The sequence below is a fragment of the Squalius cephalus genome, assembly GCF_949319135.1.
Source record: "Squalius cephalus genome assembly, chromosome: 9".
Classification (NCBI taxonomy): domain Eukaryota; kingdom Metazoa; phylum Chordata; class Actinopteri; order Cypriniformes; family Leuciscidae; genus Squalius; species Squalius cephalus.
Genome location: NC_137130.1, coordinates 12,457,740 through 12,482,268, shown reverse-complemented (window position 1 = coordinate 12,482,268; position 24,529 = coordinate 12,457,740). Strand labels below are relative to the sequence as shown.

The 24,529-nt window shown below is 37.3% G+C and overlaps 1 protein-coding gene across 3 annotated transcripts in view; it reads right to left on the bottom strand.

The window, feature by feature from the left end:
- The window catches only part of LOC307164408 (neural cell adhesion molecule 2), a 209,434-nt gene that overhangs the window by 17,911 nt on the left and 166,994 nt on the right, over positions 1-24,529 (bottom strand). For all 3 annotated transcript variants that reach the window (XM_079881230.1, XM_079881231.1, XM_079881232.1), the window contains exons 7-14: positions 22,327-22,487; positions 16,952-17,097; positions 10,760-10,910; positions 9,565-9,752; positions 8,323-8,419; positions 3,591-3,764; positions 1,852-1,971; positions 1,562-1,683 (exon numbers count right to left, since the gene is read on the bottom strand). In XM_079881230.1, the coding sequence (XP_079737356.1) occupies positions 1,562-1,683; positions 1,852-1,971; positions 3,591-3,764; positions 8,323-8,419; positions 9,565-9,752; positions 10,760-10,910; positions 16,952-17,097; positions 22,327-22,487 (1,159 nt within the window). The remainder of the gene's footprint in view (positions 1-1,561; positions 1,684-1,851; positions 1,972-3,590; positions 3,765-8,322; positions 8,420-9,564; positions 9,753-10,759; positions 10,911-16,951; positions 17,098-22,326; positions 22,488-24,529) is intronic.

Below are 24,529 nucleotides of genomic sequence, written 5' to 3'. Positions count from 1 at the left end.
GTGTCAAAATGTTCATTGTTAAAAAACTGGGCTGCATCCAATAATTGTGCAAAATAAGAGTAATAAAAGTGTTCTTACGTGCACTGAGAAATTTTTATACTTTTGAAAGAAACATAGCCTACAGATTTTAGCCTTCTTCTCAGGAATATTTAGATATTTAAATTGAATAAAACTCCAACAAAAGAACTTGCTTGGTTAGCTGATTTCCTTAAAAGTCCATAGATATCATAATCGCAAAATATCGTGTAACCAAATAAATGTATAAAAAAGAGGATATTTTCCTCTTTAAGGAGTCCAAAGGAACAGATTGCATTATTTTAGCTATGTAAATGATCATATACCTATATTTCTATTGATTTCACATAATAATTACAATAGACCACCCTCTACCAAAATCATAAACAACCCTAAAAGAAAACATTTTATATTTTTGGAATAATAATAAAAAAACATTGTGAGCTTTATTTCCCCATTGAGAATATCTCTGAATGTCCCCTCCACATTGTTTTTCTATCATGCTGGGGACTTTCCTTTGACTTATATTGTTTTTATATTCATAAGCTGTATATTCTCATGGGAAGTATTGGCTTTCCCCCACAGTGTATGTGATTTCAGTTTCACCAACAATATATGCAAAACCTGATCCACCCAAACCCCTCGATTGCACGCACACCAGTTTTAAGGAAAAACGTCAATGCAGTTACACCTGACGCACAATAGTTATTGGGAAGAAAAGCCCTAAAAACAGCAGAATATCTTGTGCAAGAATTAGTTAAGAATGTTTTTATGCACGCTGTAGATCGTGCTGGTGCATAAACAAGGGGCATGGGCTCAAACAAAGAAATGCATTTTCACTGCTCATTACCAAAAGCATCGCCCACTCGTCTCTATGTGTTTACTGGAATAACACCCTCTGCATTTCAGCTCAATCTCAGACGCTACACTTACAAAAAAACAAACCACAGGATTCCTTTTAGTGCTGTTTTTTACAGCTAGTTAATGATGAAGTTCATTGCAATTTGTAAAATGCTGTTCTGCTGGGCACAAACTAACAATTCCCCAATTAAGTCATAATAAAAAAAATTATGGTAACACTTAAGTTTAGGGTCCAATTCTCACTATTAACTAGTTGCTTATTAGCATGCATATTTCTGGGATATTAATCCACCCACCCACCCACCCACCCACCCACCAATCCATCCATCCATCTTAATATCCTACAACAAATAACAGTAAAATCCTCCTACAAAAACCTTTCACAGTATAATTAATAAATTATAATAATAAAAAAATTAGTAAATAATTAAATAACATATGTATTTAATTAATAAAAAAAATAACAAAAAAATTAATTATCTAAAAACCTCCATAGAAAGTGCTTGTACCTCTGTATTCTGCATCATTTAAGCATGAACGTTACCAGGCTTAACCAATCCTTTGAATCAAGGTAAAATCATCACCAATGCAAAGTTTCATAAACTGAATAAACATTGATACAGTGCTACAGCAAAGTTTCCCTTGCGAGACTGGTTCATTGCGACTTTAAGAGCAGCTCACTTACTGTTTTGTATTTGACAATGTATTCCAGGATGGGCATTCCTCCATCGTCCTGTTTGACCAGACCCAGTCGGTACGCCTTCCCCACCCCTCGTTGACCCTGAACCGAAGGGGGACTTGGCTCTCCTGAATAACGAAAAAAGAAAACAATGTATGAATGACCCACATTCATATTCATAACTGGTTGTCTATTAACTCAATGGTTGGCAGCAAAATACTACTACAATAAAGTAACGGCTGAAGGTTGTTTTTCCAAACCTACGCAGTTTAAGGGTCAAAGCAGATGGCACTCACGTATAGGCAGAGTTTGAAAGCTCTCTGTGCGGCTGAACTCCCCCTGACCTTTTCCATTCACTGCCGCTACTCTCACCTCATAGGTGGTGTTGGGCTCAAGGTTAGTGAGCAACACGATTGCTGTGGGAGAGAAAAACAGAGTACATGGTTTTAAATGATTGCTTTCTCTAGTCATGCTCTTTCAGGATTACAGGCCTTTTCAGGATTATTTATATTAGCTCAGAGTCCTTGAAGTAGCCTAACTTGCTTATCGGATTGTCTAATGTGCTCTTAAAGTTCCTGCAGACCCATTTGAGTTTTGTGGGTAGAGAAAAAAAATCAATTTAAGCAATGTAAGTTCAAGTTGGACTGGAGTAATATCTCCCACACCTATTTTGACCCTAGTTTGGGCAATTCTGTGTGCCAATCTGATAAAATTTAACATTAATCTATAATAAAAGCCAATCTGAGTGCTATATTCCTGTCGAAGCTCTGAAATGAACTAAAATAAAATAAATAAAATTTATATAATTTATTATTTTTTGGGTCATTTTGGAGTTTGATGGCCCAAATGCACTTTCACTTTTATTCAATTTAAGATAGTTTACAGGATACTCTTCAATAATTAATCTCTGTGTACAGTGCTTCCCATACATTGATTTATTTGTGGTGGCCTGCCACAATATCAACACTGACCGCCCCAATGATAGGTCTTTAATGTCGTGTTTTGCGCCATTACTGTCAAACAAACTAAAATTGAAAGCGCAATAAGGCTTTGTGTCCTTATCAAATTGCAAAAGACTGTTTGCTTGCGCTGTGCAAAGAGAAGTACGCACATGATCAGCTCCATGTCTCAATTCACAGTGAATAAATGTGAACTCCATCTGCGCATGCTGAGTTTAGCATGCATTAAGGAACGTAGTGGGCACCAACATTTACGCATTATTTTCACATTTGCATAGTTGATGATTACAGCATTTCATTAGATTTGTAATGAGATGCATTTGTAAACTTGTTTTCCACCTAAATAAAAGCTAGACTGAAGTTTCCGTCAAAATAAAAGTTCATGGGTTTACCTCTTTCATGTATAGATATTAGGACAAAAATAAAGTTTAATTCATTTTTTAGTGCATTTGTTTTACAATATATAGCTATTACTGTCATAGGAATAATATTATAACATTTTTATTATTATTATTATTATGTAGTGTAATGTAGACTGAGACACTGTATCACAACTAAAAATAGGGCTGAGTCCTCTTTAAAGTTCAGGTAAAAGTCAATGCACTGACTTTTTCTTTGTTCAATTTGCACAATGAATATAGGTGGGAGATCTTAATTCTGAATTCTCAAATGCACCAGACTGATGAATTTAACTTTAAAATGTGCAAAATTTTCTTACGGGGGCATGCCCCTGGACCCCCCTAGAGGAACCAATGTCCAAGCCACCACATTTTCACAAAACCCTGTGGGAAACACTGGTGTACTATGGAAGAAAGAAAGTCATACAGTATATTTAATTTTTGAGTGAAATATTTCTTTAATGTTTTAATAAAAATAAGAAATCAATATTTAGTAATCGATTGCTTTAAATATGTGAACAACATTGTGATTTTGAGTGATAGATTCATTTACTCCTGGAAATAAAATACTGTTCAAAAGCTTAGGGTCAGTAAGATATTTTAAATTGTTTCATCGATAATTTTACGGTTTAACACCGGCATTGATAAAACACAGCAGCGAACAACCATCGCACTTACTCTGTGTCCCCTGTGATTTCACATCCTTCCAGTCCTGTGAGCTGATGTCTTTGTATTTGACCAGGTAGTAACTGATGGGTACACCGCCATGGGAGTCAGGCTTCGTGAAGGTAACTGTGGCCACGCGCTGTGCCACCGAGCTCAGCCGAACAGAGTAGGGGTTTGAGGGAACATCTGTGACAGAGAAATTATGGGTCAGGGAAAGAGAGACTAACAAACGACTCCATTTAAGTGCCGAGGCCACAGTTTCTGAGAGTATCAAAGGAACTGGTTGTGTGTCTTTCTGTGGGGTATAGAAAACACAGTTATAGAGCTGCTTTCAGGGTCTTACAATCCAAGGTCCCTCAGCGAAAGACTTTTAAGACCACAAACACACTCAGCAAGAAAGGACTGCACTGTACTCCCATTTTATGAAAAATATATGATGTCAAATGAAGGTTGAAAGTTAAATAAATTTATTGAAAATGAAATCATATAAATAGAAGCAAGCAAGAAGATCGAAAGGTATTCTTACTGCCTAAAATCAATGGTAAAATCATGGTAACAGCGCCTCTCATGGCTTACTGCTTTTATAATTCTATCAGGACCACTATCGTCAAATACGATTGACAATTAGCATACAGTTAGGATTGGCGGTATGGTTCTGTTCTGGGCAAGAACCCCCTGCGCATCCATCCATGCAGCCTAGCATGGATAAGAGCAGGGAGAGCAGCAATAACAGAACAGGGGAAACAGAACAGAACCAACATGAATGTTTTGCAGATATCATTAATTAAAAAAGATTTTAATGAACAACATAATTTGAGAATTTATTCTGATTCAAAGGGGAATCAGATGCCAAATCCTGACTGATGAGAGGAGGAGCTGGGGATGGAGGAGGGTAATTAGCTCCTGAGAAACGTGATAGCTCTTGATAATACTGAAGGAGCTTATATATGAATACAGTGATACGTGTCGTATTCCTATAGGTAGACGTGGATCAGCTGAGAGTCAGCTGATGCAAGCTTGACTAACATGACCTGCCAGAACTGACGCTACGCTTAATAATAATGTTTTTTATAAAGCAATACGTTAAAAAGGTTAACATGAACTACTGTGTGAGCAATATATTTATATACAGCATTAAATCAAGGTTAATGTTAAAGTATAATTAATAAAAATGTTCATGTTCATGTCACAGTGCATTCACAGATGTTAACAGACACAACTTTAGATTTTTAAAATGTATTAGTCAATGTAGAAATTAACATTAACTAAGATGCTGTAGAAGTATTATTCATTGTGAGCTCATGTTAACTAATGTAGCTAACTAATCTTAAGAAATGAAACCTTATTGTAAAATGTTACCGTTAAAAGACAACAATGTTTAATGTGTGATTAAATGTAATAATGATAAAAAAGTGATAGATAAATAGGAAAAAACAAACAAATATATACATATTTCTGTCTCAGGATGTTACAGTTATCTGTAAAAAAATAAATTAAAAAAATAATCCAGCTGATTGTGCATAGGGGACAACCTTAAATCCAGCCACACAATGGATTTAAATGTGATAAAATGTGTAAAATGCAGAGTTATAAACTCTTATTGGTAGCTGAAAAATATAGTCAAAATAACTGATAAACAAAAGTGTAGAATTGAAAATAATATGAACAAATATATTTGCTTGACTGTTTTTCTACCCCCTCTTCCGACCACAATGACCATTTGGAGTTACAAAAGGCACAGAGGGGCTGATAGTGATCTAGGCTTGCAGGCCAAATGTTTGTACTTTGGGGGTCGATGAATTGTCACACCTTTAATACAGCGGTGGGAGTGTAATTATCTGATTGGTCAGTTTGAATGTCTCACATTTGGGTTTTAGTCACATGGTCAAGGAAAGGATAAAACAAGATTGTAACTGTTGCTCTGTCTCTTTGATGCTCTGGCTATCTTCTTCTCTGGGTCCCTTTCTTGGGGGCTCTTCTTTTCTTTGTCTCTCTCTATCTCTCTCTCTCTCTATCTATCTCTCTCTCTCTCTCTCTCTCTCTCTCTCTCTCTCTCTCTCTCTCTCTCTCTCTCTCTCTCATGTAACATTTTTCACAAATGCTGGGTACAATTAATAATATAAGTTATCATCATCTCATACATATATTTTGTAACTATTTTAAGTGTAACCATAACCATATTTTGTCATTAAACCTTTTCAATTGCAACTAATGTACTAACTAGTTTTGATTTGGTATTGACTTTGAAGTGCTACATATTGCAATACAATATCGTCACTATCTATAGCAACGCTCTCCCACAAATATTAAGCTATTGCAACTGCACTTATTTCCGTCGTTGGTATAAGTGGCAGTGGGTGGTTAAAGACAAGAAATGTGCAGTTTTCTACCATCTTGCCAATAACGTTTCTTTAGTCATTCGGCAGTTCTTGCAGCTTGAACCACTGCAGGAATTCCACCCTTACAAAAGCACTAGTGTGTGGGATACAACATATTTTATGAATGATTCCATGCAGGCTTTTTCATAACAGAGGCACCAATATTAGCTCACAGTCCTCAGGTAACACAAACCATGATGCTGCCAATCTGATACAAAAACATGTTGTACCTTGCCTAAACCTCTCATGCATGTACTGTAAGCGATACGGCATAGTTTCAGATATTTTTTGTTTTTTGCCCTGCTAAGCCAGAAAACACAGACTGCTCTGAATAACAAGCATCTGAGAATTGGAGAGCCAGACCGCTGATGGAAAGAGATATAGCAAATGAAACAGGGAGAGGCAGCAGGATGACAGAGAGAAACAATGTAGGTGTGCATTATAGAGGATGAGGGAGAGGAAGAGCCAGTGGGACAGACTGAGACATTTGGGTGGAACAGCAGAGACGGACAGAAAAGGGAAGTCGTGCCACAGAATCCACCTTTGTCTGTCTGCTAGAACGAGGTATGAGGTTTACAACACAGGCAAGCACATGCACTCATATAGATGTGTTTTCATTGTGGTAAACACTTCAAGATGCAAACAATATAACAACAGTAGACAACAATCCGTCAGAGTGATCTGCCTTATATTCGAAAAGGCTTCTGCCATAAGCTCTTTAAAGCTTGAGTAACTCGAAACATGTTTTTGCTGGCTGTTTGAAAGCTAAAGCGTGTTTACTTCCAGCGGGGCCACGGCATTCAGCCTGATACAAAAGGAGATTACATGTACATTGACAGGCAACAATGAGACTGTTTGGGACTTTTAATGTGCCTAAAATCCATTCAAGCCTTAAAGGTGAAGTATGTAATTTCTGCAGCACAAAGCAGAATTGAAATAATCACAGTTTCCTGAACACTCCTCACACCCCATTTGCCATTATTCCACCAAACAGATAATCCCGTTCCAAATGTTGGTTGAGACGAAAATGTACATTTTAGACCCAAGGGGGTCATGGTTTGACTGGTTTGCATGTAAACTATTCAATATGGACCCAAAAAGCCAGTTTTCCCATTGACGGCCATTCAAAAGTAGTCATGTATTCAAAACATTTTTTTTTAATTTTTTTTTTTTTACAAACAACATTTAAAACCCTTATCCTTCCCTTGGGTCATTTTGACCCAGAAAATATTTTTGAAAAAATGTAGTGTTCATCAGAAGGGTCCAAGACCCCAGGACTTTTGTCGCACTTCAACCATGAATACACAAAACATTTTGTGGTTGAAATTTAAAAAAAGTAACAAATCCTTCCCTCGCGGGTCAATTTGACCGCCACAGGAGTGAATGGAATGCGAAGAATGCTTCAGTACACAGAAAAAAACCTAAAAATGCTCAAAATATCATGAAATATCATGCTATATTACTTTTTTCCACAAGAGGTCGGCAAAGACACCCAATGTAAGATATTTTGAGCTGAAATAAAAGGTTTATGCATGAAATTGTGAGTTATTTTGAATTTAAGTTGAATTTTAATGTGAAGAATGTGCTTAAATTACTAATTTACTATTTATTTATTATTTATTGATCAATTCTAGTAGTTTAAAGGTAAATAAAAAAAATAAAAAAATAAAAAATCTCCAAAAAATTGCATTAAAAATATAGAAAAAATATTATCAAAAAATGAAATAAAATAAGCTTCCAGGACAAAAAAAACCAAAAGTATAATTTTAGGGCTTCGGGTCATTTTGACTCGCGAGGGAAGGATTTGTTACAGAACGTGAGGGAAGGATAAGGGTTAAATCACAAATATGTGTATTAAATTATATAAGAGGTTTTGCCAGTGACCAATTGAAGGGCTCAAAATATTTGCTGTTTTACCGCTTCAGAAGGTCCAGCAACTGCCATTGAAATGAACGGGAAAGCTAACAGATAGCTTTTCCCAAGTATTATAGACCTCTACGCTCCACTAAAGAAGTGAGTTTGGGGTGGGATTCCCGCATTCCCTCTTAGAAGCATTTGGAGTAATTAGGTAAGCTGTTTGGAAACAATAATTATCATTTTCAATTCCACTTGAAGTTACAGTAACTACAGCACACTAGAAATCGTAACTAGTTTCTCTCGTCACAACATTCATAATTCATGGTGGTTACGGTCCTCTGAAATTTAATCCTATATATGAGTGACAATTATGTTGTTGTCTCTGCACGTTAAACTGGGATTAAAATAAAGTATTTCAACATTGAAAATAACAAATTTGATTACTATTGTCATGCAGCTAATATACTGACAGACACAGTAATCAGGTGGATTATTTGAACCACACTCACCTGCCTGAGCTAGGATGAACTCCTGGAAGCGCATCCCGATGTTGTTCCTGGCTGTGCAGTTGTAACGGCCAAAATCTCGGTCTGACATCGGGGTAACCTGAGGACAATGCCTTAGTGAGATCATACATTTCTCTTGTTTCACATGCTTGTCATTGTAAACTTCTAATGACAAGATGTTGTTTTGTTATTCTTGTGTTCATTTGACACTAATATTGCTCAGTAAACATAACTGCTGAGGACACATCTGTTTCCAGTGAATTCAGATGAGTTGTCTAGTTCAGATGAGGTCACAAAAGAAAGACAAATCTGCTTGTATCACTACAAATAAAATTCACTGCAGACAATAATGTTCTAGCTTGCTACACCTGTAGCCCTGAATGTTTTAGCAAAAGACTTTCCAGGTTTTACATTATAATCTACATACGATCATTTTGACCTCTGTACAATCAATAATGACAAAAATCCCATGAAGTACGATCATTTCAGAATTTTGTGACACTTTAAATGATGTTAATGAACTTTCACATGTCTTCCATCTCATCTCACGTTACGTCTTCTCGGCCAATCACCGTGGAGAATAACTCTCACGAGCACAAGTTAACCTTCCTGCGCTTAAGTCAGTTGTTTCCAAGCTGAGGTTGATAGTTTAGCAAAAAAGTCATTTGCAGGCCATATCAAAAAGTTGTTGGTCTAGATAAATAGCTGCATTCTGTACGTTTGACTCGTGTACACTCATTTTCTTCCAAATACGATAATTTTGAGCTTCTGGTACGGTACTTGGACATTTCCAATCTGGCAACACTGATCTAGAGGCAATCCAACACAGCACCAAAATTGTTTATCATGCAAAAAACTTCAATTAGACTGTATTAATATTATAAAGTAGCAAATAATACACTGTATAAAAATGGTTTTGTAGCACAACAGATATTTTTATTCATATTTTTTTTTGATAAAATTGTATATTATTTAATTGTATCTTTTCTCAGTATTTCTGATTATTAATTTTTAACTTTCTAAACAAACCTGATGGCAGCATTAAAAGCAAAAAATAAGTTAAGTAAATGCAACTTACAAAAAAAAATACTAACATTTTAATTTAAAATTTTAGGAATTAAATTGTAATAAATATTAATTAAAATGTTAAATATTAATTCATGTTTAACTCCTATGGTCTTCCTATCTTAGCAAACACAAAGATCCAATAGGAGTGAAAATAACCGACAGCAGTGGGTGGGTTACCTCTAGGAGCGATTTGCCGGGGACACTGTGCACTCGCATATTTCCAGCACCCTCACTGGGGATGGTCAACTTTTCCCGTCTCCACAGCATTGTGGCCGGAGGGTTAGACATAACATCACAGCTGATGTTGACCGGGTTCCCTTCCCACGAGAAAAATATAGTGTGGTTGGTCTGGAACTTTGGTGCATCTGTGAAAGAACGGCAAAAGAGTACTCAGTAATGGCACGCCAAGCTCTTCTAACAGTCATCCATCAAAAACTCATTCAAGATTAGCTGCCCGAGGTCTAAATTAAATCCGAGCATGTACCAAGCAGGTAGGAGCTTCCACATTTGAGTAAACCGAACACTTTATCATGGAGTTCTTTTTCACCTGGGTAAAATGGGCTCCTAATCATACTGAATCTAAAGCATGGCCACTTCTTGCAGGTTGCCTTTAATTTTTCAAAACAACCCACCTACACTCAAACCCCATCTTCTCCCACAATGCAGTGGGTGGTGGAAGATTTCATTTGGCAGTATGAAAGACAGACGCAATGAGGCAGAGGGTGTGAGATAGAGAGTATCGGGATATTGGGAAATGCTGCCTTATATGTGATTTCTCAGTCTTACACCCACATACACCAGCAGACACACACATAGACAGGCACAGAGGAACAGCACACACACAATCACACCCATTTTTTCCATTAAAGAGATTGATGCAGCCCACAGTGTCACATCGGTGACAGATTGAGACTGAATGAATGAGTATATTAGCAACCCTGCTAGATGGTCCATTCCAGTGCACCCCATAATGAGATACATATCTACCCTGCTGCTGCCACTGGTTCTAAGGATACAGAAGGATACATAATACAGAATTGTAATTTGAATTTTAGGAAGTGAAATGAAATGTTGATGTAAATTAAGCTTTTTCGTTATACTATATTTCATTTTTCAGTACAAATGTTATCATACACACAACATAATGGGTATTTCCAGAATAAATACATACAATTATTATTATTATTATTATTATTATTATTAATAAATTAAAAATAGAGAATAGGCATAATTAGTTTAATTTAATGATGCAATTATTTATTTCAATCCTCTTCCTGCTACTCCAATTCAAATACCAATTCAGTTTACTGAAAGCTGTGACCAATTCAATTCAAATTCCAGCTCATAAATTTTTCTCATTTAGACCACTCACACTCAATATCCAGGAACATGCTCTTCTGATGTCCACCGATTCTGCTGAGAGCCTCACAGTCAAAGCGTCCCCAGTCAGATAGCCTGACTCCAACAATAGTCAGCATGGATTCGCCATAACGGCCTCGCGCCTCCACACGCCCGTCTGTACTCTGAAACAACATCACATTCTTCAGTTATTTGAAAAGTAGATAAACGCGATTATCAGATAGTCAAGGTTGTAGGATTAAGTATAAAATCATGTAATAGCAAGAAGTGGGGATTTAACAAATTAAGACATGACTCACTCACAAGTACATATCCAAAGCAACCAGGGAGTTTTAGGGGATTTATGAGAGGTAAGGGTGAAAAGATTGGTGCAGCTTTTAACATAACTCAAGCGTATCATCTGCTTTTCCCTTACATGATCAGACAGACATTTATCATGTTAAATATGTACATAACTATTTCTAACTTCCCACACACTCTTGTCCGACTTGTGAACACGAATTCAAGTTAGGACTGTGTCATGTCCTGATCCCATTACTCCCTCTAAATAAAGAACATAAAGCTATTGTATCTTTTAGAAATATCGACAATAGTGTTATGATACAAGGCACCAATGTTCAACAAATAGAAGTTGTAATATAGTTAATTAGCATAAATGTAGGTGATATTATGCATACAGGCCCTATGCCAAAGCGAGCTGGCAGGCTTTTAAGGCATGATAAGCATGCTACCAAAAAAAAAAAAAAAAGAGGCTGCTCCAGGAAGTGTAATTATGCCGCCTTCAAAATCCCCTTCTTGTAGACAATTTCTAAAGCAGCATGAAATTAGCAGAAAATACAACCCCGAGCTAAGTGTGAAGAAAACCAATCCAAGATTTAGAGATGCACTGATCGACCAGCCAGGGACCGGTATTAGCCTTTTTTCCGCATGATCGGCCCGGACCGTTGATCGTTGAACAGAGCCGGTCAGTTTTGTTGCCAGCGGCACAGACAATAACGTCAGTGCGAGTTCTCGCTCTCTTCTCTCAGGCGGCGAAGTGACACACACCGGCCTCTTTTCACTCACTCGTCTCTATATGCTGTCAATTATAGTTCTTTGAAAGAAAATCGGAATAGGTAAAAATCGTTATCGGAAGGTCACACTTTAAAAAAAATCGGAATCGGCCAAGAAAATACGTTTTTTTTTTTTATTCAGCAAGGACACATTCATTTGATCAAAAGTGACAGTAAATGTTCAAAAAAAAAATTATATTTGAAATAAATGCTTTTCTTTCTATTCTTTAATCAATCCTGAAAAGAAAGAAACATTTATTATGATAGTATTTTATGCTTAGAGCAGTGCGTTGTTAGCTAAGCAACATGATAATGCCAACTTCTATTAAAACTAGATGTACCGCATCGCGGTACAAAATATGACCGCCGCTCAGGCCTGCACTGGCTTTCCACAAAAATAAATGACGTGGAGTAATTTGGCTGTATTGCGTGTTTATGTATATACCTAAAAAAAGTAGTAGTATGTGCATGTCTGTCTCTGTGTGTGTGTGTGTGTGTGTGTGTGTGTGTGTGTGTATGTGTGTGTGTTTGTGTATGTGTGTGTGTGTGTCTGTGTGTGTGTGTGTGTGTGTCTGTGCGTGTATGTATGTGTGTGTACATGTGTGCGCGTGTGTGTTTGTGTGTGTGTGTCTGTGCATGTGGATTTGTATGTGTGTGTATGGGTGTGTGTCTGTGCGTGTGGATGTCAGTGTGTGTGCATGCTTGCGTTTGTTTGTATTCCTGCAAGTGTGTGTGTGACAGTATCATCCTAAACCAGCAACCCTTCGCTCAACAGCACCATCTACAGGCCGATGAGTGTACAGTCACTAAATGTGCACATAAATTAATTTATTTTATACCCCCCCATGGATGAAATTCTACGAAACTTAGCAGAGGATACCCCCAGAGGATGTCAAGTTAATCATACACATGAAATATGGTGCAGTTCTGAACATCTCCACTGAAGATAGGGGCGATTAAAGCAGAATAATATTGCATTTTCATTTTTTATGGGAGGGGCGCAAATCACAAATGAGTGATTATGGGCTAGGTTGATGTGGGCCCTTAAGAGCAACATACCATAAAAATTTCTTCATCCTCGGTGCCACGGTTCAGGTAGTTATTTAGGAAAAACTGCATTTTTTTGGGTTTGGGGGGGCCCAGCGCGGGGGGGGGGAGTGGCCCCCAGGGACCAAACGAAATTTTTCCGTAGAAGTCTAGTGGGGCTACATGCCCACCAAATTTCATGTTCCCCGGTGTTTCGGTGTCCCTGGTATCGTTGACGAAAAATTTACGGGGGCCCCAGCGCGGGGGGGGGGGAGTGGCCCCCGGGGACCAAACGAAATTTTTCCGTAAAAGTCTAGTAGACCAACATACCATAAAAATTTCTTCATCCTCGGTGCCACGGTTCAGGTAGTTATTTAGGAAAAACTGCATTTTTTGGGGTTTGGGGGGGCCCAGCGCGGGGGGGGGGGGGAGTGGCCCCCGGGGACCAAACGAAATTTTTCCTTAGAAGTCTAGTGGGGCTACATGCCCACCAAATTTCATGTTCCCCGGTGCTTCGGTGTCCCTGGTATCGTTGACGAAAAATTCAGTAAGGTGACGGGAAAAAAAAAAAAAAAAAACTTTGACAATCCCTATATGACCGCTTTCGCTAGCTACGCTAGCGGCGGTCATAATGAATAGAAATGCCCCTTTGTGTCGAGACACAATCTGTATGATGCATGTTGCTGATATGTAAAACTTTCCAAAACGCTCACTAAACGCGTTACATTTCACTTTGACGACTTTAGAAAACCGAATCCTTTTCGAATTTCGAACTTTACTACAGATTCAAATACAACACATCCACAAGGCTTTTTTGAACCACTGGCAAAATAAATTTAAATCCGTGAGAGGACATGAAGGATGGCAGACCCTTCCAAACATGGATCTCAGACAGTTTAACCATCTTAAAAGCAAACAAGTTGAGCAGACATTAAACAGACCTCTGTTTCTCAGACCACAACACAGCTCTGATGTAAATCACCTCTTCAGTTTTTCCCACTGCCCTCTGAAGCGTTCACTGCATAATAAGCAGCAGTGGGATGTGTGGCGGTGTCGGTTTTGATTAGTGAGAGTGAGCAGTAGTGTGGTTAACAAGAGGCAGTGCATGATGACAGTTTTGAGGCCTGTCTTCCTGTCTCAACACCCCGCTCATCATCCGAGCTGACCAAAATTGCCCTCAGTCAGTCACTAATCTCCATACTCATGCTGACACATGCATCATAGCAAGCAGGTCCATTTCCCAGACGCTCTCTGCTGAAAGAAACAGGTCACACCAGCTTAAAGGGATAATTCACCCAAAACTTAAAAATTTGTCATCGTTCAATACCCCTCATGTCGTTCTTCCAACACCGTCTGGCTTTCTTTCTTCAGTGGAACACAAAGCAATTCTGAAGACTGACTTTCTATGCAATTACAATGAAAGGCTTTCAAGTTTCAAAAAAAGATGGAAAAGCATCATAAAAGCATCATAAAAGCGGCCCACATGGTTTGTGCACTGTATTTCAAGTCTTTTGAAGCTATACAATAGTTTTTTATCAGTGTTCACTGACACCAGATCAATGAGGCAGTGGGTTGAACTCAAGGACTGAATGACCAAATCATTCAGATTTTTGTGAACAACGAATTCATTGAAAGGATCTGATTAAAAAAGAATGATTCATTTATGAACTGGACACTACATTTCTCATAAACTCACCATTATACATCATGAACACACAATGGAGAAATAGGCTGGATGTCAAGATTATTCGTCACACTAATCTATCAAATGGCTTCGGAAGTCTTTAAGTATGGTGTACAAGTCATTTGGACTACTTTACGGTGCTTTTATTGTCATTTGACAAACTCTCTCCCCATTCACTTTTATTATATAAGTGTGAAGGGTGTTCTTAAGAAATGTACCTTTTGTGCTCCACATAAGAAAGTAAGTCTTTTTTAAGTTGACCATTTCTTTTCTTTTTTTGGAACATGGAACCAGTGACAACAGCTGATTAAGGATGAATTTGCCTTAAGCACCACCAAGACATATGGTGTATGGTGACACACACACACACACACACACACACACACACACACACACACACACACACACACACACACACACACACACGCACACGCACACGCACACACAGTATATATAATGTATGTATATATATATATATATATATATATATATATATATATATATATATATATATATATACACATACAGTATATATATGTCCCCTACACAATAACTCCCCAACCCTACCTTCACAGATTTCTAATGATCTTTGACCGTTTCTGTTCCCATCATCTTTCCTGGCAGGTCACTGCAATCGCATTTGCCATTCTGCAGGACACATTCATATTCAATGCAGACATGGAGCTAACTAATGTAAACCAGCTCAGACCATCTTGGACCAGACCATAAATTACCTTGGACCAGCAAGAAGCCATATAAAACCATGTTAAACTGGATTTAGCTGTATTTTTTTTAAATGTACACAGTGTTTCATTTGGTTTTTCCGCATTCAGATACCTCTGAATAAGTGAGACATCATTATATCATTCTAAGCTGTTAATTGGCCCCCATGGGCTGTGCTAAAGCGCCAAATGTCAAATCTCTCACCACATAGTTTCACCATTCAACTCGTTCCTAGCAGTGAATTGGTGTCCATTTTGAACGCTTACTTTAACAATTGAGAGTAAAACGGAGGGGAGGGAAGAGGCTCCCAGATCAATTGTTTGCAACTTCTGAATTCAGAGCACAGGTTCTGTCCCGGCCCCTGTGTAATTGTACCAGACTAACTCCCCTACCTAACCTCAACATCCCTCCACCTCTAAAAGAACAGCTTAAATCAAACTCATTTTGTTCATATTGAGTGGCGGCAAGCATCGCTGCTCTCCTACACCTCTTTGTATGAATCCTCTTTCATTTCCCAGCCACGCAGGCTATTCTAATCGCTACCTGAGCAGCTCTCGCTAGATTAACTGTGATGGGGAGTCTTTTCACAGTTCCTCCCTGGAGTCAGGCTCCGTTTGCCTCTATTGTTGACACCAACAACCCACCTTTCACAGAATTCTAATGATCTTTGACAGTTTCTGTTCCCATCATCTTTCCCGGCTGGCCACTGCAATCGCATTTGCCATTCTGCAGGGCGCATTCGTATTCAACGCAGACACGGAGCGTGCCGGTAGGAACTGCAGAGCATTATTGGAGCACAGAAAGCCTTCTTCAGCCTTCAACCGGTACACAGACTGAGCGTGCCTCAGGGCGGTGTCTCTCCGTGCCAGTCTATTATATCCTCTAATGCCCATGACTATTACAGTGGGCGTGAGCAAAGACTGAATGTCTCACATATCTGGCAGTTAATGTGCTGGCAAAATGCTACTGTTTAGTATCATAGAGGAAATGGTGGTTGAAAACCTGCAAATATAGTACACATACACGTGTTCTTGTAAATAGTTTGGTTATATTACAGTAGATGTTCACAGCACTCAAAAAATCGCAACATTTTGCAGGGCTTTTTTTTGTTGTTGTTGGATTCTTCTAATTAATTATTAAAAAAAGTATTCACTGAACTTAAAATGCTAAGTTGCTATGACTTAAAATCTGCCATTATTGCAACAATTAATAATTTAGATTAAGTCTAACAAGAACAAGAAGTATGAATTCTATGCAAAGTTTAAAATTCTATAGTTTTAAATAGTTCATTATTATGTTTTCTATAAGAAATGTACTTGAGAGCAAAATGCTTGTTGTCCCAATCTAATGACTAAATGTCAGTACGATTTTTTTTTAATTATCAAAAGTGACAAACATAAATATTACAAAAGATTTGTAAACAGCAGTTTACTATTTTTTTTTTACAGCTCTTTATGAAAAGAGCATGTAAACAGCATTACTAAATCAACATATTAGAATGATTTCTAAATGGTCATGTGACACTGAAGACTGGAGTAATGCTGAAAATTCAGCTTTGCCATCACAGGAACAAATTAGATTTTTAAAACATATTAAAATAGGAAACAGTTATTTTAAATTGTTAATAATATCTAACAACATTTTCAAATAAATGTAGCCTTAGTGAAGAGACTTCTTTCAAAAACATGAAAACATCTTATCTTTAAGAATCATATTGTACCTTATCTCCATCTGAAAAGCTATGTCCATCACTTGCTCTCCTCCAGGAGATTTCAGGCAGAGGTTCACCCTCAGCCTTGCAGGAGATCATAGCAGCACTGCCTTCAACAGCGGTCACATTCCTCAGCTTAGTAATGTGGGGCTGGACTGCAAGAGAGGGTCAAAAGGACAATGTGACAAAGACAAAAGAGTAACATATATAAAGAGTGGGGATATTTAGAGACACAAGGAAGCTTAGCTTACAATAGTCATATAATATACATCACTGACTGCCTTTACATGCACAAAAATACCATATGCATAGTAATCCAATAGCCGTGACGCATGTAAACAAATATAATCTATTGCTCAATAAAGATTTCTTGTTCAGAGTACATATTGCTCTTGGGTAACGATTCAGTAAAAAATCAGACTGAACTTTGCGTCAACATCATCATTCTGGTCTGACTATCAAAAATCCTTCATGGGCACCCAGATGGAAGAGAAAACAACAGAATATTGCAGAAAGGTCAGCGTTTTGCTATGTCTAGAGTTCAGAAGAAAAAAAAAACAGCACATTGACAAGCACAACACATCTGTTGTATCTGAATCTAACAGGCTCCCACTGGTAAATAAACATTAGTAAACTGCAGGGGTTGTGTGGCATAGGAATACTTTAGATTCTCATCATAAATCTAAGATGAGGCTTGTCTTGTGTAGCTGCTCATTAGTAGGGTAACTGATGTACAACAGCGGCAGCCTTCAAGCAAAGAGGTGACAACATCGCAGCATTTAACCTGATAAATATACATCAGAAAATGCTTTCCCGCAGGGTGCACGATAATAACGGATAAATAAAAGAGAACAGTAAGAAAAAATGGCAACACTTTACAATAAAGTCCCATTAGTGAATGTTAGTTAATGTATTATCTGACATGAACAATGAGCAATACATTTGTTGCATACTGATTAATCTTTGTTAATGTTTAGTTTGCAAAAAAAAAAAAAAACTTTGTTGTTACTTCATGCCGGCTCAGGTTCATTAAATAATATTAACAGATGCAACTCTTAATTTTAGCAATGCATTAGTAAATTAACATGAACTAAGTTTAATACATGCATTAGAAGCGTTTTTCATTGTTATTCCAATGTAGTTAACTAATGTTAACAAATGAAACCTTATTGTAAAGTGTTATCAAAAACAATCTTGTCAGCATAATCTCTTTCTCTTACTATGTTGACATTAGAGATTTATGGAGCCCCTAAGGGGACATGGTGGTGGAAAAAATAAGTCAATTATAAATAATAAGTCAATGCTTTTTGCATTCTCTCGCAAATGTTGTGCGTTCCCCCGAGAAACCTGGCGTTCACTCGCAAAACTTTATGTTCTTTTGTGAGTGGACGCAAAGTTTCTCGGGGGAACGCAAAACATTTGCGAGAGAAGGCAAAAGCATTGCCAAAAATGTTTTCCTCTCATCTCTTTTTTTTTTTTTTTTTTTTTCCCTTAAGGGGGATCCATAGAGATTGATTCAGCTAACAATTAACCCTTAAACAGGCAAAAGTGGAAAATTATCAGCAAAAAAATAACTGATCATGTTACTTTTTATATTATCTGGAAACATATTCAAACGATTTTTTAATATATTTGATAGCCTATATTTTGAATTTATGAGGTGTATTTCCCAGGATACGTTGCCCTATTAAGGTATAAAAATGCCAAAGTCATCATCAATATTTCTGTGATGTATTTGATGCAAAAAACATGTAATATGCAAAACTCCATTCCAAATGAAACATAAAATGTATTACACAACATATCATTTTCAAGTAATCCTAAAGACTTTGGTTAGATTTTTCATTTTTCAACTGTGTGAAACCCTACAAGAAAATATCTATAGTTAAAAATGCAAAGTTGTTTGTGATAATGATAATATCAGTTTAACGTGTGAATATTAACATTTGTGCAATTTTTTTACTCAAAATACATAGATTGTCAATATTGTGGATTAACCTGTATTGTACCAATATTGTGGATTTTATTACCCTAATCTGGCAACGTATCTCAGGGGAAAGTCCAGCACCATTGGCGGACGTGTTGGTTTTAGGTCACACTGACAAAACCACATACTCAAACAGACTCAACTATGATAACAATAACAGTATTGGGTGAAAACATTTTTTCTCATGCCTCATACAAGACACTATATATCTTGTGGTGCACATTGAAATCTAAAAAAATAGGATAAATCTAATGACACAGACTGGTTTGCTACTTACTTTTTTTTGTTGTAGTTGTTGACATCTTTGTTAATAGATAGCAAATGCAGCCCATGATTTGTACACAATGTCAGTTTCATTGCACACTTTGAACAATATTCATTATTTAAGAAGGATTACTAAAACACCGCCGGGAAAAAAACAAAACAGCGCTGAGTTAAGGCGTGATGAGATAATCCAGCTCTTAAACCTTGGGATGCCATTCATTCAAAACAAAAACAAGTTTTATGAGCACGCAGGAAACGCGAAAGATACGTGCCTAGCTGAGTGGAAACCCTAGCAGCTCCGTCTCTGTCAGCTGTCAGGGGTCATAAAGGAAAGTTACAACTCAGGATCCCACCTCGCTTTGCAAAACAGAACTCCCATCCAATAACGGGGGCTCATTTAAATGAGTTGCTTTGAAGAATACCTTTTGCTTGCACATGGAAAGGATTCTGATGACTACAGAATAAATCTCCATACATTTACATGAGCAGACAAGGCGCTATCTGAATAATCTGTGAAAATTGTGCCAGCTTCATGAAAATCAAAATTCCTTGCCATGAAGGATGTGTCACCCATTCTTATGTAATTTAGGCTGTCTGTTTATGGAAGAAAAGCATGTTGTATGGCCAGACTGGAAATCACAGGGATTTACCTGTCAATAACCTTGTTCTCAAAACATAAGGGTTTACTCAGTTGCACTATCCATTCGGAAGATCTAAAGTTTTTAAGTTTTTACTTTAATAATAAACTTGATTTTGCACTTAGGATTATTATTAATTACTGGCATGCCAGCGATAAGAGCAAGATATATTAATATAAAATGTTTATATAAATGTATATATACACTTATTTATTAAATGTAAATTCTGTTAATAATATATATTTAAATTATTTTTAATGGATATCACCATTCAAAAGGATGCATTAAATTGATCAAAAGTGACTGTAAAGTTTTCTTTTGAACTTTCTATTCATCGAAGAATACTGAGAAATAATGTATCATGGTTTTCACAAAAAAGCGCAATTTTTTTTAACATTGATACTATAACAGTAAAAAAAGGGAACATCTAAATCATCATATTAGAATTATTTGGATATCGAAGACTGGAGTAATGTCTGCTGAAAATTCAGCTTTGCCATCACCGGAATAAATTCCATTGGAAAATATATTAAAATAGAAAACTTTTTTAGAAATTGTAATATTTGACATAATATGTACAATATTATGATCAAATAAATGCAGCCTTGGTGAGCATAAGACACTTCTTTAAAAAATACATATTTAAAACATAAAATCTTACAAACCCCAAACTACTGAAACAATTACCCCATGTTCGCTCAGCATGTAAATGTTCAATTTCACAGCTCTCAATAGGCATACATTTTAACTGCAGAAAAACCTGGATTTTTTTTTTTTTTTTTTTTTAATGTAATCACTGGTTTTTATAATGAGCTGATTTCTCATACTAAGATGTTTTGTTGCACATGCAAACATACTCAATGACCCACAACTACAATTATCACACATGACACAATACTCAAAGAACAACAAACACAAACACCAGCGCAAACTATGCAATAAAACACTAAACAATGAGGCTCTAATTAGTATGATTTATTCATGCTGTTGTGCATGCTGGTCACACGTGACATCACAACAACTTCTGGGTGATGAGGCACAGTGATGGGGGAAAAAAGTACCTCATGTGAAAAATGTTGCCTGGCCTTGACCTAAAATCAACACTTGCACAGTAATTATCCTGACAAAGCCTGGCCATTTCCTCATTAAACACTAGTCAGTGGCTTCATTTTCAAATGATTTATATGACTATGTTTATGTAGCAACAACTGACTCCTCTCATTTCAAAATTTGAACACTAATTTGACAGAACAGCAAACACACTTATCTTACCTTCACACTACCAACACACTCAATTATTAATTTGTGTACAGCTATTCACATTTTTGTTTTAAAGTCTCCCTGTGGTGAAAATCAAGTCTTTAATGTTGTTTATATGTCTATGTGGTGTTTTTAATGTGCTTTAAGACAAACCATGTGCAAATTCATAAGTCAACACCATTGCTTTCTGAGTATTTTCTCCTTAAAACTGCGGCGAACCAAAGACCAATCTCAAAAACGTGGATTGAAATCGCTGGTGTTTCTGACGTCACAAACTACCTTGTAACCAATCACCTCAACGTTCCTGCGAACTAGCAGGGGAGTCGTGAGAGAAGCCAGGTTATCCCGGTATATGTTTTTGTAAATATGAAAAATGGGTTCGATTTAGCGTTCTGTAATTAGAGGGCAGACTGAGATGGTGAATGGGAACATAGTTTGTGTAACATTAGCAACACATGCAATCCAGCAAAAGGCTAATCATATTAATTATCGTTATGTGTCCGACGTAGTAAAGAGCGATACCAATGTGCAGCGTTTACCTCAGTAAGTTGTCCAAGTTAATCTGTGAGTGAAGGAAGGGCTAGTTAGCATATTCACGCTGTCACACGGAAGAAAACACGGAGAACATTAAAGTAAGTGATTACGCGTTTATTTATAGTGAGATCTGCCACGGAAGCCAGCGAATTTATGCGCAGGCAGTGTAAAAATAAAGAGGGTGTGAAAAAAGAGAGCAGGGTTTTTAAACATTTATGATACGAACCCTCATGTTTTGCTTGTATGAGCTGTCACTGTAATACTTATGAGCTCTCACACATCACTGTCCTTCCACTGACTACCTGTCTTGATAACTTCGGGTATGTAACATTTTTGAATGACTCCCATGAGTGCAGAATTGTGACGAATGTTGCTCTAGTCTAGAGTGACATAAAAGTCGCATGAATTCAAATATGACTGTTCAGACTGAGGTCGCATTGCAAAACATCTGACCTGTATCGGATTTAATATCACAAACGGAAGTGGCCCATATCAGAATTGAAAAGATCAGATTCCTTGTGGTTTGTGCTGTTCACACTGCCATGACAAAAAACAGATCTGAGTCACATGTGAGCAAAAAAAAAAAAAAAAATCAGATTTGGGTTACATTTGCCTGCAGCCTGAATGTAGCCACATTTTGACAGGTAACATCCTATTTAACGGATGCAGAGATATATAACTCAATAAAAAGGAGTTCTCACCAAAAACCTTGAGAAACAGTTCATGCTCAACTTCTCCCGCCTTGTTAGAGGCCTTGCAGGTGTAGGAGCCCCCGTCGTCCTGCTGAATGTTTCGAACTGTGAGCGTTGTACCTCGAGCTCTCATTACATACCGCTCCGATTCCTGGAGCTGCACTCCTTTCCTGAAAAACCACACATACACAACACATGTCAGTCGAACAAAGCCTCAATTCTCAACACTGTGGTTTTATTCATATTGCAGGAGGGAAATGTCTCCGACAAGACAATCAAAAAATATTGCATAATGCAGATGTAGGAAGCAAAGAAACGCCAGGTGATGGGTTATTCATCATAGATGGAGATGCAACATTTCAGAATATTCTGTTATGTTACATTCAATATACTTACTGTATAGGTATGCCGGCGAGGTGGAGACAGGATAATGAAATATTTTTTTGGAGAAGATTACAGCACGGCTTCAGACTGTCATAATGTTAGGGGAGGAATGAGCGGAAATGAAATCTATTTAAAGCAGAGAGACCTGTGTGGCTACAGGAAATGGGGAGAAGGGAATCAAATCATGCTCTCTCTGGCTATACACAGAGACACAAACAGATGGACGCTCAAATTCAGGTAGCTGATCTATCTATCTATCTATCTATCTATCTATCTATCTATCTATCTATCTATCTATCTATCTATCTATCTATCTATCTATCTATCTATCTATCTATCTATCTATCTATCTATCTGTCTGTCTGTCTGTCTGTCTGTCTGTCTGTCTGTCTGTCTGTCTGTCTGTCTGTCTGTCTGTCTGCAATATATTTACAAATTATAAATGGATAGTTGATAAATACCCCTCTTAACATAAAAAGGGTTCAAATGTATGTGTGACTGGTTCATTTAAGCCTTTTCTATGGTTCATAATTTATATAACAAACAATGTAAATAGTATCTATCTAAAATGTATTTACAAACTGTAAATGGATAGTTGAGAAAAACCTCTTTTAACATAAAAATCTGTTTTTGTTTATGCAACATTTTATTTTAGTAGAAGTGTGGTTTAATGACTATATGTATATATATGTATATATATATTTATTTAAATGTTTTAGGTCTGTCAGTCAATATTTTTTTATTTTAATATTATTTAATAATAAAATACATGTATGTGTGTCACGTTCAGGAGTGCGTCTCCCAAAAGCATCGTTAGACAATATGTTCGCAAGTTCTGTCGTTATCAGCTTAGTTCAACCAGTCTGTGTTTCCCGAAACCATCGTTCCAACGAACATTCGCAAACAGCATCGCAAACTTGTGTGGTTGGAACCACAACTCTCAACCCGTGGGTAAGCATAGTTTCTAGTTTAAATGACATGTGGACTAAATAAATCCTTATCTTGAGCAAAATAAGCAAGCTGACATTCAGTAGGCTACAACCCGTGTTATTTATTTAGAATACATACAAATGTCATTTACGTCTTTTAGATTGTCAAGAGATGTTAAGCACTTTTTTTGAGTGCGCATGTGTGAACGTGCTCTACTGTGTAAGAACCATAGACTGTAAAAAAATATGGACGTAGTGTTCGTGACGTCACCCGTAGGTTTCTGAAGAGCATTTTTGAAGCCTAAAGTGGGCGGAGCCGTCCGTCGCCATCTTGGCCTTGCGTCACTCCCGGATAACAGAAAATAGGCAAACAGGCGGGGCGTGAGTGGAGCTGAGGAGCCAGCCTGGCCATAGATATGAGCCTGGCTATCTGAAATCACCTAGCTCGACGTGATTGAGTTAGCTGATGATGTAAAGCCAATTAAAAGTTCCTGTTTTTGCCCTTCGAAATATTATAATAGTTAAAATACATGGCTACAAGTGAGACTGTGTATTACTTCGAGAGTGTTTGTGTGTGACAGTGATTTATGTGCATACATGTCAGTCACTCTTTCATGGTCCGTCAGCGCGGCATCGCTCAAGTTCGTAGAGATCTTATTCAGTCCATTTTAAATTCTGATTTTGGCCGCCTCTCAAATGTGTTAAACCGTTAAACCATAGATATATTGCCTTTGAAGTGCAAGTAAATGCGCTAGAAAATCCACGCTCATTCATGGATGTGCATTTATTGCACGGACGGAGAAAGCGCCGACGCCTGCATGATTTCATCTGACGGTACATAAGCATATTATAATCTATCTGTTCCGTGAGAGCAGAACGAACGAGCCTTTATTGACGTT